The sequence below is a fragment of the Martes martes genome (assembly GCF_963455335.1).
Source record: "Martes martes genome assembly, chromosome: 1".
In the NCBI taxonomy this organism is placed as follows: Eukaryota; Metazoa; Chordata; class Mammalia; order Carnivora; family Mustelidae; genus Martes; species Martes martes.
Window position 1 is genome coordinate 154,366,370 of NC_137888.1, and position 16,680 is coordinate 154,383,049.

Consider the following 16,680-nt stretch of genomic DNA (forward strand, 5'->3'; position numbering starts at 1 on the left):
GGAGGAGGTTGGAGGGAGGAGGGAGGGAGCACACAAAAGCGAGCCAAGCCGAGAGGGCTAATGTTTCCTGTTTGCCTGGAACCCCCTCCCCTGTGTCCCCTCCCCCAGCCCCCTCCCAGCACTCGGGCGGAAGTGAGTTTGCTCCTTTGGAGATTAAAAGGATTCCGAATTCCGATCAGTCCCAATAACCGGCGTACTGAGAGGAGAGGAGGAGGAGGAGGAGGAAGAGGCGGCAAAGCAGAGAAAGAGGGGGCACGCGCGCGCGTGCACGCACTCAGCCCGAATTGGGGGAGTCGTGCAAAGCCCCAGGAGGCCAGAGCGCACGGCGCGAGCAAAGGCCGGTAGGCGTAGCGCGGCCGGGGCCACCCGAGTCTTGGTCGGTGACTCGTTTCAGAAAGAAGATGACGCGGGCCAGCAGCGTTGGCCACGCGGCTTCCGAGCTCACCGAGCTGGGCCGTTGCCGGTTCCACTGATTCCAGCGCGCCCCAGAGGAGGCTCCGTCCCCGCGGCTCGGGATCGGAGGGGGGACCAAGGCGAGGGCGAAATGGCCCGATGACAAAGGAAATGTGATCCCCCTTCGCTGCCAAGGTTTCAGAGAGGACGGACGTGAGGAGGAGGAGGGGCGCGGGGCGCGCGCGGAGCTCGGATAGCATTGCACGACGGCTCGCGCGGAGCGGGCAGCGGGTACATCTAATATCTTCCTGCCGATGAATAATTCAGGACGGCCCGCGGGGACCTGCGGCCCCGCGCTGCAACGCGGCTAAACCGAAGGGGAAGGAGCGCGCGCGGGAGGCGCCAAGGCCGGGCGAGGCGGGGGCACGAGGGCCCTGGGCCGCGTGGGGCGCGCGTGCGTGTTAAACGCCGGCAGCCGCGGCCAGGCTAGGCGGCGCGCGGGAGAATCGAGGCGCGTGGGACGCGCGTGCGTACTACACGCGTGCGGCCGCGGCCGGGCCCCCAGTAGCTGCAGCTGCGGCGGGGCCGACCGCCCTGCAGGGGAGGCCGCGCCCGGCCGTGCGCAAGCCCCGGGCGCTGCAAGCCGGGCCACCCAGGAGCCCCTGGCCGCCGCGTCATGCGGCGGGGCAGCCGGCGTCGCGCGGGGGGACACGGGCTTGGCGTCGCGCCGCTCCCGCCTTTACTAGTTTGGGGAGCTTTCCTCTCCCAAGAAGACACTAACTAAATCTGTTGAAAGAAGAGCAACGCACCAAATACTCACGGAACCAAATTCTGCTTAACCCGCCGGGACTGGGATTGCACAGCAGACTCTACTTTGGGGGACTTACTCGGCTAGGGAGAACGACGCTCCAGCTGCTCCCGGGAGTCCTCTGACCTCCCTGCCCCCGCTCGCCCCTCGCTTGTCGGGACTTGTTCCGGCGCTCCGGCTTCGAAAGGCACGCAGCCTCCGCGTCCTCCGGGAGGAATCTGTGTCGCCTCTAGATAGTGGCATTTGATGCCCGCAGCGTCGGGGCTGGCAGCGCGCGGGCCGGGCGCGACGAGGCCAAGCGGGCCGTGCGGCTCTGGAGCCGGCCCCCGGATCGTAGGCCCGATCGATGCATTTTTCTGAGTGAGTCGGCGGCTCCCCCACCCATCTCGGCGGTTTTCTTCTATCCTCCTCCTCTTCCTCTCTGGTCTCCTCCCTCCTCCGAGTCGGCTTGCAAATGGCTTCGTTCCCCGAGACCGACTTCCAGATCTGCCTGCTGTGCAAGGAGATGTGCGGCTCCCCGGCGCCGCTTTCCTCCAACTCGTCTGCGTCGTCGTCGTCCTCGCAGACGTCCACGTCGTCCGGTGGCGGCGGCGGGGGTCCGGGGGCCGCGGCGCGCCGCCTGCACGTCCTGCCCTGCCTGCACGCCTTCTGCCGCCCGTGCCTCGAAGCGCACCGGCTGCCGGCGGCGGGCGGGAGCGCGCCGGGAGAGCCACTCAAGCTGCGCTGTCCCGTGTGTGACCAGAAAGTAGTGCTGGCCGAGGCGGCGGGCATGGATGCGCTTCCCTCGTCCGCCTTCTTGCTTAGCAACCTGCTGGACGCCGTGGTGGCCACTGCCGACGAGCCGCCGCCCAAGAACGGGCGTGCCGGAGCTCCGGCGGGCGCGGGCGGCCACAGCAACCACCGGCACCACGCGCACCACGCGCACCCGCGCGCGTCCGCCTCGGCCCCGGCGCCACTCCCGCCCGCGCCGCCACCGCCCGCGCCTTCCCGCTCTGCGCCCGGCGGTCCCGCCGCCTCTCCTTCCGCGCTACTGCTGCGTCGGCCTCACGGCTGCAGCTCCTGCGACGAGGGCAACGCGGCCTCGTCGCGCTGCCTGGACTGCCAGGAGCACCTGTGCGACAACTGCGTCCGCGCGCATCAGCGCGTGCGCCTCACTAAGGACCACTACATCGAGCGGGGCCCGCCGGGTCCCGCCGCCGCGGCCGCGGCGCAGCAACTCGGGCTCGGACCGCCCTTCCCTGGCGCGCCCTTCTCCATCCTGTCGGTGTTCCCCGAGCGCCTCGGCTTCTGCCAGCACCACGACGATGAGGTGAGTGCGCTGGCGGCCTCCTTGGGGGCGGGGGCGGGGCGGGAGCTTGTGTCCACGGAGGACGCGCGTGCTTGCTCACCAAGGACCTCCGGACCGGTCCCAAAGCGGGGTGTGGCGGGATCCTCTCTGGATTTGTTGTTTTTCCTTTGCCTACTTTGCGGTTGTTGCCACCAAGGAGGTCATTACCTGGGAAGTGTGTGTGTAGAAGTCTGGTTTTGGTGTGCTTGCTGCGAGGGGCCGCAGAAGAGATTCAAGACGCGGAGTCCCCTCTTCTGTATCTGATTTTCTGTGTGGCAAATTGTGGCAACCGTTCTGTTCAGTCAACATGCGCTAGGAAAAGCTAGTCTCCGTGCGCGAGAACCCTCTCCCTTGATGGTTCTTGAGGTTTGAGAACACCCCTTCTTTATGGATTTTGATTTCCTCATTTCTCTGTTTGACAAAACGTGCTGTTAAGATGCGGGTTGAAAGAGTATCTGTGTAGACGTGGTCCCCTGTACAGGCACACCACAGGCCTCCCGGAGTACTGAGTGCCCTCCTTGAGCATATTTTCTCATTTTTGTTTGTCATACTCGCAGATTGTGGGCTTTTGAAGGTAGGGTATGAGCCCGGATGGAGATGGCTGTGTGGGTGTGCAGTGCGTGTGTCTATGTAGACCTGGTTTCCACGTGCGCGCTTGCGAGAGGCGCAATAGGGGGACCTTGCCCATTGACCTCACCGAGTTGGGAGCCCCTTGGGCCGCTCACGCCTGTCCCGACTTCGATACCCTGCAGGAACTGGTTTCCCTGGTTGGGGAGGTGTCTCCACCCCGCTCAGCCCGGGGCTCGACTTCCCATGGAGAAAAACCAGACTCATCTGCAGCGGCTCTAACCCCGGGGGCGCAGGGTCCGAGGGCTGCACCGCAGCCTTTGGGTTTGAGTTCGCTTTTCTGGCTGTCGAATAAACCTTTTCTTTCTTAATTCTTTACACCGTGTGAGACCTTCGACTTACCTGAGTCCACTACAGCAAGGGACCAAAAATTTGGAGGCGGGGGCTCTGCTGGGAGGGTCGTTAATTTAAGCCATCTACCTGGAGACCCGTGAGATATGTGTGTAATAGCTATGGTCTTGGAGGAAGAGCAGATGGCAGAGGCTTTAGAAATCCTAGTGGGAGTTGCTGTCTGCGAGTTGGAACGGGCGTGCTGGCACCGAGCAAGGCAGAGGCTTGCACAGCGCAGCCTTTTCCATTGCTAACCTGTTATTTGGGGAGGAGGGCGGAGCTATTGCCTGATGGCCTTAAGCCGGCGTCTCCTATTGGAAAAAAGTTGAAATTCTGATCTACTTGTTGTGGGCGCTGCATTTTAAGTTTCCTTCTAGGTACTAAGCTAGGGGGCATTCTTTTCCTAAGTTTTTAAGCTTTGGGTAGACTCATCTTAAAAGTTTCCACATTCGTAGGTCAGTGTTTGTAGTCTGTTCTTTTCATCACTTTTAGAAAGATGAATGATTGAACTAAATACCGATCTTGAAGCCCAGGAATGAAAAGATGGAGTCAAATCACTTGAAGATTAGGGTCAAATGGGGGGGGGGGTGAAGGGAGGGAAAGAGCGTCTGAATCCGCCACAATTTCCTTTCTGGGAGGGGCCGTTGATTGAATTCTCCCTCCCAGCAGTTGAGTTTAAATGTCAGGTTTTATTTATATTCCCAGTTAAAGATCCACATTCGTTTTATTTGGGCTAAAATAGAAGATGCTCAGTGTTGCCAGACTTGTAAAAAGTCTTATACTTGTAAAACATTTATACACTTTTAAAATTATAAAACTATTCAAATGGTGTGAGAGAGTGTAAAGTGAGAAGTGAAGCTCTCCTCGCCCTGGAGGTTCCTGGATGCCCTGAAAACTAACATCATAAGTCGTGCAATACCAGGTTGAATTTTGGCAAAGACATTAAGATACTACATTGTTAAACTAAATATTCTCTGGAAAGTGAAATTTTCTGTTTTGAGCAGAATTCTGCTTCCCCTCAGTCATTCATTTAAAAGAAGAAAACTTGGAAATTAATTTTTAGACCTTTAATGCAGATATCTGCATTTAGAATGCTAGAAATTTTGATTTTAAAGTAAGGTTTTTTGTTTTTGTTTTTAAGATTTTATTTATTTATTTGACAGACAAAGATCACAAGTAGGCAGAGAGGCAGGCAGAGAGAGAGGAGAAAGCAGGCTCTCCACGGAGCAGAGAGCCCGATGCGGGGCCCGATCCAAGCACCCCGGGATCATGACCTGAGCCGAAGGCAGAGGCCTTAACCCACTGAGTCACCCAGGCGCCCAGAAATTTTGATTTTAAAGGTGACAGACCAATGCTGCAAATAAAGGACCCAAGTGTTAGAGAAAACACCGGGTTCATATAGTGGTCCCACTCACAAATTCTTTCTTCCTTTCTAAGAAAATGATCAGGAACCGTTTGGGAATATTGTTCTTTTAAAAAACCATGCCTCTGACTGGGAAAGGAGCATGAAGGCTCTTTGGAGGGTGACTGTCTTCTGTTTGATTGTGATGGATGGAATCTCTAAACCCACCTATTTTTCTGCATTCCTAATCTACCTCGATTTTAAAATGTTCTTTACTGAGTTGCCTTCTGTGTTAGCAGGCTCCATTAAATAATTCAGGGGCACCAGTGCTGCCACCTGAGCTTGGGAAGGAGGCTGGGACCCTGTGTGCCCCCATCCCCCGCCTTGATTTTTAGGGAGGGTGCCTCCAACAGTTGGACACCCAGGGATGCTCAGGCGGCCAGTAGGGTCTTTCTTTCCCCACAGCTTTCCTTAAGAATCCCCCTGGAAATGGCTGGTCAGGATTGACCAGGTGGTGTTTTGAGAACTTGTTTTAAAATGTAACTGCAAGACCTCAAGGGAATTGGGTTTTCCTACAGAATAGTAAAGGAATTGTGGCTCACTTACAAAACGTAGGTGGGGTTTTTCGCTAATTTTGTGCCTTCGAATGGTCAGTTCAAAGGCCTGCTGGCGCCAGACTGGAAAGGCAGGCAGGCCGGGAAGTGCGGGGCCGCTGGCCGCGCGGCGGTCGAGACAGGCGGGGGCCCGGGAGGCTGAGGAGGTGGCGCCGCTGTGGGCCTCCGCCGCGACTGGGCCAGCCAGCCTCGGGCCGCCTTCGCTGTGCGGACGCTGCGGACGGTGGCCGCTGCTCTCCCCGCCATGGCCCCAGGAAGCGTCCTCTAGAAAAGGGTGTGCACATATTTTGGGCGAGGAGTTGAGTTAAGTGCGTCTAGAGGCGTGCTGCTCTGGCTGCTTGAGGAGTGCCCTAATTTGTATTTGTGATGTATAGGATGTGAGCCCTTTGCTGCCTTGGAGGCGACCCTGGAAGCACAAATCTCGGAGTGGGGGCTGCCAGGGTGTGTGTGTTGCGTGTGGAAGGGCTGGGCATCAGCATTCTGTAAAGCAAGCAAAGTGGGATCTGAACGTGTTCTGTCCCCAGGAAAGGCCCTGTCACTAGCGATGGGCGGTGGGGGTGACACAGTTGCCATCTTGAACCGAGGGAAACATTGTAGCTCAGCCCACCGGCGATGGCAATATTGTTCCCAGTTAGGCATGGCCCGCGGGAGCGGAATTTCCTGAGTCTCCAAGATGGAAAATAGGGTGCGGGTGCCGATACAATTTATATTTAGTCCCTGCGTTGTGCTTTAAAAAAAAAAAAAAAAAGGCTTCCTAGAAATACAAGTTATAGAATGCCAACCCAGTATGATCCTGAATATTGACCCTTCCATCCTGGGCTTGAGGTATTGTCTTTCCCCAGGAAACCACTCAAATCATTCTGAAGAGGGCTTTTTGCTGCCTTACAATAATTGGTTGTGGAATGAATTCTAGTACCTTATTTTGAATAAGTCATGGTGAATGGGGATATTAACCAGTACTGGTACTAATACATTCTACATTCCTAAAGTCTAAGCTTCTTCAGGCATGCATCCCCAGTGTAAGCATGTTTTTAAACTGTATGTATATGCTTTGTAAATTACAAAATGTATACCAAAAGACATTTTGTAAGGACAAGAGGGAAAAAAAATGGATTTGTGTGTTCTAGTATTTCTGCACCCCATTCTTACTTGATTTGGTGGATACATGTCTGCTTAACACATACATTTCCTCTGCCAGAAAACAAAAATTGCCATACATCCCTTGGAAATAATTGGAGCTTGACACTTTGAATTCAGTTCAGTGGGTAGATGCTTATAGATCTAAGTCTTTTGAATTAAGAAAATGCCTGATGAAGGTCTATGGAAGAGAAATGTTCATTATTGCTATCTTAATTCCGTAGCATTGAATGTAATCTGGGTTTTTTAAGTTTGAGCTGAGGAATGTGCCCAGCCTTCTATTAAAGTGCATACGGATGGATTTGATCAACATGGATCCCAGGGAAGTGGGTCATGGCTAGTTTGGCAAGCCTGTGCTCATTAGGTTACCTCACAGGCATAAGCTCATCTAAAATGTGCTAGTCATATTTGAGGTCAGTGTGGTATCAGCAGTCTGGGGAACCATTTGTGACTGCGTTAGCTTCCCAAAGAGTAAACTACACTGGTTTTAGGGTTGCATAGACTTGCTTTTGGTCTGTAAAATTTTTGTTTCCAGTGCTCAAATTCTTTTGGGGGGGGCAGTAAAGATATTTTAGGAAGAAAACAGGCACTTTCTCCCAGATTGCAGTTCTTCCATTGATATTACTATACATTCTTTATGATTCAGGTGCTTTCAAGTTAAATACTAGGACTTGGAATAAAGAAATCCGGAAAGTGTTTGGAGATAAGAATTAAAATTCCCTTTATACACCCTAGTTCTTTCTCCCATTTTAGCTATTATAAATGTTAGAGTCCTTTCAGCTTGAAGGACATGAAAAACAGCATTAAAATGTATAGTTTCCTAAAGCATTACTTAAAATGGAAGCCACTTTCTTCTCACATATAAAATTGTGAACATAGCCGTTCAGCTTTTTGTGTTGTCATTTTATAAACGTTGTACATACATAGAAAAGGAGTTAGCTTTTGAGGGAAGCTATAAACAGGAGGTGAAATAGTTAAAAATGCCTTTGTTGGTTGAAGTAGTTTGCCAGGAAAAAAAGGGTTTATAAGTTTTTCTGATTAAAGAAGTTTTAACTTACCAAATAATCTGTATCTCTAAAGTTTAACCCTCCCCTCCCCGATTTTATTTTCTCTGGTGCTAACTTAAAAGTCACATGGTTTGCTTAGTCTTGCGAGTTTTCTGTCTCAGTTCCTCACTCAGGGCAGGGTTTATTTTAGATGCATTCATTCTTAGTGAATAAAGGACCATTTTGGTGTCATTCTTTGTGACACTTAAGCAAAAGGTTGAGAAGTATCCTACCACGCAGGCAGTTTCAAAGTAGTGTTCCCTCCCCCCAAACACTAACAAAGAGTCAGGCTTGGCGCAGTAAGGCTGTTTTTGCCATCTCTGTTATTTTGCAAGAGAGCAAAAGAAAGATACGGATAAAGAATTACAGTTGCCTAAAGGGAGCAGGATGGCCACCCATTGCAGCCCACTCTTTTCCCCTCTCTTGACCTTTCAAGCATTGTGACTTGCGAGAGGAAGCTTGATCCATCTTTCCTCTTCAGTTGATGTGACATCCTGCTTGTTCAGTACTAAATTATTCCTCTCCCTTTGAGGTTTTGTCTATACCCACAAACCGAGTTGACTGAAACCAGATTGACTATTTTGACTGACAGGACTCCAGAAAAATTGGGGAGGAATGGGAGGTTGAATGCTGGCTATTTACATCCAAAACTCTTTGACTTAAACCTTGTTCCAGTGTAATTCTTTCCCTTCAGATGCCATCTTCAGCTTCCCTGAAGGTAGAGTGCAGTGAAATGCTGGAAGATTCCAGTGCCTGGGTTTCATTTCCCATTGAAACCCAGCTGCAATTTTGGGAGATCCATATTTAATCTGAAGACTAAAGACCAATAACGTTTTGGTTTTGTCCTCCTTAATGTGAAGTTTCTACTCATCTCAGCCAGTGCCTTACCTGAGCATCAGGTCCCACCAAACGAGTTCTTTTTTAAGTGAATCTGTTTAAATGATCCCAGTTTAATGACCAAAAGGCACAAAAAATTGGCAGCCAGTTGTAATTCGTTCAGAAGCATTTTTCCCACACAGATGGTCCTAAGGAAGTGATAATCTTTAGCGATAAAGTTACTGCTCTCAGTAATACATCAGCAAATGAAGTTATAAATACTGGGCTTCACCATGAAAAAGGGGTAATTCTCGATTGTGGTTTATCCACACAGGCTTCTGCAGAATAGCACATTCTGTCAACATTAATGGAATTTGAATGAAGCAGAGCAGGACACAAAAGAGAATGAAGTGGGTCAAGGTCAGTTGTGAAGAGTGAGGGCATTCTGTAGCTCTGACACCTGTGAATTTTGAGGGCCCCTGAATGAGCTCTGGCCCATGAGCTTGTGAGGAACCTGTGGGAATAGGACAAGAGCTCCTGTGCCTTCCTAAATATGCCAGCCACTGTATCCTTTGGTTGTTACTTTTGGAAAGTTTAGCCTTAACTATTTGCAGTTTTTCTTGACATGTCAGTGGGTTTGGGGAACTTTCATACTCTTTCTTTCATACTCTTTGACTAATTGGATAATCACGAAAATACTTTTGTATTAAACAGTATATACACTTAGGGATGCCTGCCTGGCTCAATCAGAGGAGCACGTGACTTCTTGATCTCAGCGTCATGAGCCCTACATTGGGTGTAGGATTACTTTAAAATACATATTTTTTTAAAAAATTATTTTATTTTATTTTTAAGATTTTATTTACTTATTTGTCAGAGAAAGAGATTGAGAAGAGAGCACAAGCAGAGGGAGAAGCAGGCTCCCCATAGAGCAGGGAGCCCGATGTGGGCTTCAGTCCCAGCACCCTAGGATCATGACCTGAGCTGAAGGCAGATCCCTCATGACTGAGCCATCCAGGTGCCCCAAATTTTATTTATTTTAAGTAATTCCTACATCCAGCATGGGGCTCAAACTCATGACCCCAAGATTAAGAAATTGTATGTTCCTTCGACTAAGCCAGGTGCTCCTAAAATAAAAATCTTAAAAAAAAAAAAAACCCAAAACTACACAGTTAGATTTTGCTGCTAAATATGGTTCTGAGGACTACTTCAGCACAGGTGTTACAGTGTTTTTAAAAATGAGAATTGGGGGCACCTGGGTGGCTCAGTGGGTTAAAGCCTCTGCCTTCTGCTCAGGTCATGAGCTCAGGGTCCTGGGATTGAACCCCGCATCAGGGCTCTCTGCTCAGCAGGGAGGCTGTCTGCTCAGCAGGGAGCCTGCTTCCCCCCCCCCCGCCTTCTTGTGATCTCTGTCTGTCAAATAAATAAATAAATAAATAATCTTTTTTAAAAAATGAGAATTGGGACTAACTGGCAGTCATCATTAGGGTGGGTTTAGCCCATATCCGCAAATTTGGGTCTGGTGCTTCTGCCTCTCTTTGGGATCAAGGTCAGAGGGAGAGCTTTCTCTCTTAGGATCATCTGTAGGCTTGTACCAAAAATGCAGCCACAAGATGTGGACAGGTGTGGAGCAGAAAAATGGATATGGCAAAGATGGTTTTATTTATTTATTTAATAGAGAGAGAGAGAGAGAGCGCGCGCGCGCCCTGCGCGCGCGCAAGAGAGAGGGAACACTCTCAAGCGGGGGTGGGGGGGTGGGAGAGGGAGGAGCAGGCTTCCTGCCGAGCAGGGAGCCCAGTGCAGGGCTCCATCCCAGGATGCTGGGATCATGACCTGAGCCGAAGGCAGAGGCTCAACCCACTGAGCAACCCAGGCGCCCCAAGATGGTTTTAATAGTAGTCCTATGGAAGGGTTTGTTCGCGTTGTGATGATGAAGCTGTTTCTTCTGATGTTCCAAAACTGCGAACTGAATGAGGTGCTGCCACTGGCGGGCTCTGGGACTGCTGGTGTGAAGTGTGTGGATGCTGGTTACTCTAAAGACACTCACATCTTTTCTCACAAGACAGAGCACATCTTTTCTCCCTCTGTCACAGTCTAACCAGGGACTTACCTGGCTCAGTCCCTGCTCCCCCCCCCTCCCCGTATACCAGGAATTTGGGTTTGAGGCTCAGAGACCCCTCAAGCAACATAGCTGGAAAGACGACATCCTAGTCGGGCCATTTCTTACAGCAGGCACCACCAGATTTGATTGATTCCATTTGAAACTTCATGAAAATATGGGGAGGACATCAGACTCTAAAATGTGTCCGAAGTTAGCTTTGCTGCTCTATCAGTACAGTGAATGTTGCGTACACCCAGCTCGCTGCTGGCTCCTGCCAGCAGGTTGCACTTACAGACATGCAGCCCCATCCCTGCATCCAGCCCTCACCAGTTGAGTTGTGTGCTAACCAGGAGAGACTGCCGTTTTTATTCCCAAATCTGTTCATGTCCATTGTACTTGGTGTAATCACACAGTTGAAGGAAAAATGAAATGTTCTGTGAAAAGTGATTTAGGAAAAATAGGGGGCCCTGGGGAAACCACAGAATAGCCCCTAATCCTTTCCCTCATGGAGCTTACACAGCCAATTTGGGATTGAGGGAATCCCTGCCCCCTCAGTGGCCTTGATTTGGTTCTGACCCCTCAGTGGGTTTGTTTCGGGTACGTGGAGGGGGGCATCTGTGGATGGCTGCCTTCAGCTGTTTCCCTAGTGGGAACCACACTATCCAGCCTGTGATGGTTATAATCTTGAGTGGGAGGGGGGAGAAGGCTCAGTACAAGTGACAGGGCAGAGCTCCCCCTGCCCCTGCTTCCCCTCCCTCTTCAACCTTGAGGATGTCCAGAACAGCTCCCTCCTCCAGCCACATGCTTTGTCTGCAGTTTGTGCTGCCAGACCTCTGAGTGAAGGAAGGCTTCATTTCTCCTAGTCTGGTTTTCCTATTTTGGCTTTTTGGTATTTGTTTTTGTTTACTGAAGTAGAATCGACATACTGTAAAATTCACTTTTTTTAGTGTAGAATTCTGCCCATTTTGATGAGGTTATACAGTGTGTGAAAACTACCACAGTCCAAATACAGAACGGTTTTCTCACTTTCCACGTGCCTCATCCTTCTAGCCTCGGGCAGCACTGATCTGTTCTTCCGGCCTGTGGTTTTGTCTCATCTAGAACGTCAGAACATGGAATGATGCAGAGCTGAAAACTTTCAAGTCAGGTTTCTTCACTAGGCATCATGCAGTCTATCCACATGCTGTGGGTGTCCTCAGGTCCTCCTTTTTTATTGCTGCGTACGGGGTACCACACTGTAGACTGTCACAGGCTGAGGGGCACTTGTGTTTCCTGTTTTTGGCGGTTGTGAAGATTTCCTGCCTGGAGTATGTGCAGTGCTGCCTTGAGTGTTGGTCCTTGGGCAGGAGTGCCCCTTCTGATCCCACAGGTTTGTGGGGGACCTTGTGTGCCTTTGAGTCTCAGTTTCCCCATCACTCTACAGAGATTGTGACATTTGTGCTGGACTGCCTGGGCTGACTTTTGAAATCAAATGAAGTATTTTCTGTTATAAAATGAAGGAACTGGGCGCTTGGGTGGCTCAGTGGGTTAAGCCTCTGCGTTTGGCTCAGGTCATGATCTCAGGGTCCTGGAATTGAGCCCTGCATCAGGCTCTCTGCTCAGCGGGGAGCCTGCGCGCCCCACCCCCTACTTGTGATCGATCGATCTCTCTCTCTTTCTCTCTCTTTCTCTCTCTCTCTGTCAAATAAATAAATAAAAATCTTTAAAAAAAAAATGAAGGAACTGATTCGGGCGGGGCCAGTGGAATTACCCACTAAGTACCTACCAGTCCTGCTCTTTATTTTTAGTAATCATTCAGAATCCCCCCCACCCTTTTAACTGAAGTGCAGTTGACACATTGTGTTACATTAGTTTAGGTGTATAGCATAGTTGCTCACTGAAAATGTAGCTACCATCTGTCATCCTGCAACACTCAGCATACTACTGACATACTCCCTTTGCTGTACTTTTTTTATTTGTTTAAAGATTGATTATTTATTTATTTGACACAGAGATCACAATTAGGCAGAGAGGCAGGGGGAAGCAGGGGATTGATCCTAGGACCCCGAGATCATGACGTGAGCCAAAGGCAGAGGCCTAACCTACTGAGCCACCCAGGCTACCCCCTCTCGCTGTACTTTTTATTCCCAGCATGCCATAACTGGATGCTTGTACCTCCTACTCCCCTTCACCATTTCCCCATGGTTTTTATTTCCTTTGCTTTTTGTTAGCTTTATCAGAGCTTTAGAGATTTAGAGGAATATTCTAAAAGGAAAATTTATTTTACCAGTGTACTTGGATTTTTTTTTTTTAAAGCCACATGGGAGCAAATTTAAAAAATCAGCCCTAGTCAGCTATGGGCCAACTCCAGTATCTGGAGCTTGGGAGGGAATCTTGAAAAGAATCCCCACATAGAATGGATGAACTAAGGTTTAAGAATGTCCCCTTTTGGGCGCCTGGGTGGCTCAGTGGATTAAAGCCTCTGCCTTCGGCTCAGGTCATGATCCCAGGGTCCTGGGATTGAGCCCCGCATCGGGCTCTCTGCTCAGCACAGAGCCTGCTTCCTCCTCTCTCTACCTGCCTCTCTACTTGTGACCTGTCTGTCAAATAAATAAATAAAATCTTAAAAAAAAAAAAACCAACAACTTCCAATTCAATAAACAGCATTAAAAAAAAAAAGAATGTCCCCTTTTAATGCAACTGAAGATTAGTAGGGGAGAGGGTTTTTTTATGTTAGGATTTATTCTTGTTGATAACTGGAAACCAATTATGAAGGGGCAGCAAAATCTCTTCTAGCAAAAGAGATACTGGTTAATTCTAGACAATATTTGGGACTTGCCACAATAGTTAATAATTTTGTAATTGTATTAATCCTTAAGTGTATAGTGCAATAAATAGATGTGCCTTTATATGTAAGAACTGAATTACTACCTATTTTCATTTGCAGCATCTTTGCTTTTCTCTTGGTTATTTGCTAGCTAAATTGTGTGTCAACATTGTTAATTATACAAATATTTGGGCATATCAGACTGAAAGTTACACTTCAGGTCTGAAGTTTGAAAACAAAATTCCCTCTCAGGTAAGATTGGTGTTCATATTTGTTGTTTTTAGCATTCATATTCTCATTTTTTCCTTCCTTGATTGTGTAAGATCTACTGTAAAACCAAGCGCAAAATCTGAAGTTAGTGACAGCCTGCCCATTTCATCAGTGCCTATTTTGTTCTAGCCCCATAGAACTTATTTTTAGGGGTTTTTGTATGTTGGTTAAGGTGTAAAACCAGTTCTCCTTTACTCCACTCGGGAAGGTATGAAAAGCAACAAATGGGAATAAAATTAAGAAACCACGTGCAAGATCAGATTATGAAGATGAGGAGGGAGGGGATGTCTGGGTCTAGTTTAGGGGAAGAAATTGGGATTCAGGCCCTTCCCCCATTGTTGGCTTTGTAACAGTTTTCTCATGTGACCTGATAGAGAGGGTTGTTTCATGGGGGGCCCCAGGATGTTCAAGGTAAAACATTTCTCTCTGAGTTAAGCAGATAAGACAAAAGTCTACATAGCTAACTGGGAGGTCCCTGTCCTGCCCACCAGGCCCTTCTCATTTTAGTTCCTTTATTTGCAGGCAGCACTTGTAAGGGTTGTCCCTGTGTGAAGGTCCTCACCAGCTCTTAGTGCTAGAGGCAGACAGGTTTACCCACAGTGAACAAAGAGGAACCCAAATGTATGAGTGCATAATAAAAACTATGGAATATTGGCAAACACTTGATGGGTGGGGGCGGGAAGTAACTTTCTTTTTTAAATTTATGTTCTTTTGGGGTGCCTAGGTGGTTTAATTGGCTTAGGTCACAATCTCATGGTTGTGGGAATGAGCCTTATGTCATCCCTGCATCAGGCTCTGTGCTTAGTGGGAATCTGCTTGAGGATTTTTCTCCCTCTCCCCTTCCCTCCTACTTGTGTGCACACACTCTCTCTCTCAAATAAGTAAATCTTCAAAAAATTGTGTTCTTTTAACAACATTGAATTTTTTTTTAAATGTCACAGGGCTTGTCATTTGGGGTTGTAATTTTTCTGAATTGAATGAATGAATGAATCTGTATTTATTTGACCTTCATTCCTTCCTTCTTTACCATCCTCAGCTTGTAGTTGCTGAATGAATGGAAAAATAGAGATTTTCCTCAGGGCTGCCTTGTATTCTGCTGCCAGGAGCCAATTTGGACAAGTTACTTCTGATTTAACTATAAGTAGTACATGAATGTATCTATGTTGTGGTTATCCGTGAAGGTTTTTTTTTTTAAACATTTTATTATTTGAGAGAGAAGAGAACATAAGAGCTGAGCATGGGGAGAATCAGCGGGAGAAGTACACTCCCCCTGAGCAGGGAGCCCAACACGGGGCTTCATCCAGGGACCCTGAGATCATGACCTGAGCTGAAGGCAGACACTTAGCCGACTGAGCCACCCAGGCACCCCATCTGTTAAATTTTTTAAAAATATATGTCCAGTCCTACTTCTTTCCTAAGTATGTCATCTGGGTTTCTGTGCATTTTCTTCCAAATCCTTTTAACATCCATTCACACACACATGGGCCTATAGAAATGTAGTCATAGAACATGTTGACATTTTCCTGTACTGACTTGTTGGTCATTAGTGCTCTGAACTTGGTATTCTAAGTGTGAAATTTATTTATCTGGATTTTCTTTGCATTTGGATGTTGGCTTCACTGTGCACGTCCTTGTGTCTCTCTTAACTTCTAGAAGATCCTCCATCCCCGCCCATAATTGCTAAGACCTGAGAGGTGCATTTGAAATGTTAATTTGCTCCTGAGAGCCTGCCTCCCACCAGTCATTTTTCCTTCCCGCCCCACCGGTCCTTGTTGCCATCAATCTAATGGGAGAGAAATGGCTTGTCCTGTTGTTTTACTTTGCATTTCCGCGATTACTCTGAGGCGAGCGTCTTTTCATATGTTTATTGGCCATTTGTGTTTTCCTCCTTGAATTGCCTTGGTTCCTGGGCTTTATCTCTCCTGGGTTAAAAAAAAAAATCAATTTGTGTGTATTTTGGATAAATCAGAGTAGTAGCTGTCTGCAGAGGATTTCTTCGAGTCCACATTTGCCTCAGTTTTGTTTAGCTCTGTAGACATTTTACATTTTTGTGTGGTTGGCGATTGTTTTTCACTTTGCTTACATTTTGTGTCTCTAATCCAGCTTTAGAATATATTCTTAATGTATCATATGAGGTGGGGTTTACACAAATGAGCATACTGTCCTGTTAGCAAATAGTTTTATTCCCCGCCCCCCTCTTTTTTCCCTGAACCTCACATTTGTGGGAAACCTTTCTGAATATAGCTTGTTGGCTGGGGGTGAAAGTGGGTATATTATGGCTATGACAACTGACTTGCAGTTTGTACTGGTTGAGTGTTCGTGCTTTGTAGCCGTGTATACCAGTAATATCTTAAAAGTCTCTTGGATGTGCTCTCTGGTCTCTCTTAAGGGGCTAAAAAAAACCAGAACTGGTTAATTCCACTCCCCAAGTATAACTACTGACAGTTTGGATTGTATCATTAGTCATATTTCTTAGGCCTGTGCAGTATTTTTTTTATGGCTGTATCATTTAATTATGATAATCACAAATGATAAAGTTGTTTTGAAGTGTCATTTATCTGTATACTGTTTGATAGTTCCACATTCTGCTTTTTTTTTTTTTTAAACATCTAATAATACACCTGGCGCATCCGTATATGAGAAAAAATATACAGGTCATTTACTCATCTTTACTGAGGTTTAGTTTAGGCACTTTCAAACATGCTGGTTTTAAGCACACATTTTGATGAGTTTTGACAAATTTATACACCACCATCAAGACAACATTTCTGCTATCCCAGAAAGTTCCCGTGCTGTGGTAGCTTTTAGTGTTAATCTCTGGAGAATTTGGCCTGCTGCTTTGGTCATGGGTCTTGATGATTTACGGAAATTAGAGTAAACCCTAGGACTTTGTATGTGAGTGAATCTCTGATGATGGAAAGTTGCAAGGTCTGATGCCTTGGTTTATTGCTGATGCAAGATAGCTGTAAAACTACCTAAAATCCTTAACCTCTGAGGCATTTTAGCCTCTGAAGACCCATATTCTCTCTTTTCTCTTTTAAACCTTTGCTGTTCCAGGGCCAC

The 16,680-nt window shown here is 48.0% G+C and overlaps 1 protein-coding gene across 1 annotated transcript in view; it reads left to right on the forward strand.

Moving 5' to 3' along the window:
• Window positions 1-1,655: 1,655 nt before the first annotated feature.
• Window positions 1,656-16,680, forward strand: part of TRIM71 (tripartite motif containing 71) — a gene marked incomplete at both ends in the record, with an annotated part of 64,790 nt that continues 49,765 nt past the window's right edge. The window contains one exon of the mRNA XM_080817846.1: window positions 1,656-2,510. Within this exon, the coding sequence (XP_080673972.1) occupies window positions 1,656-2,510 (855 nt within the window). The remainder of the gene's footprint in view (window positions 2,511-16,680) is intronic.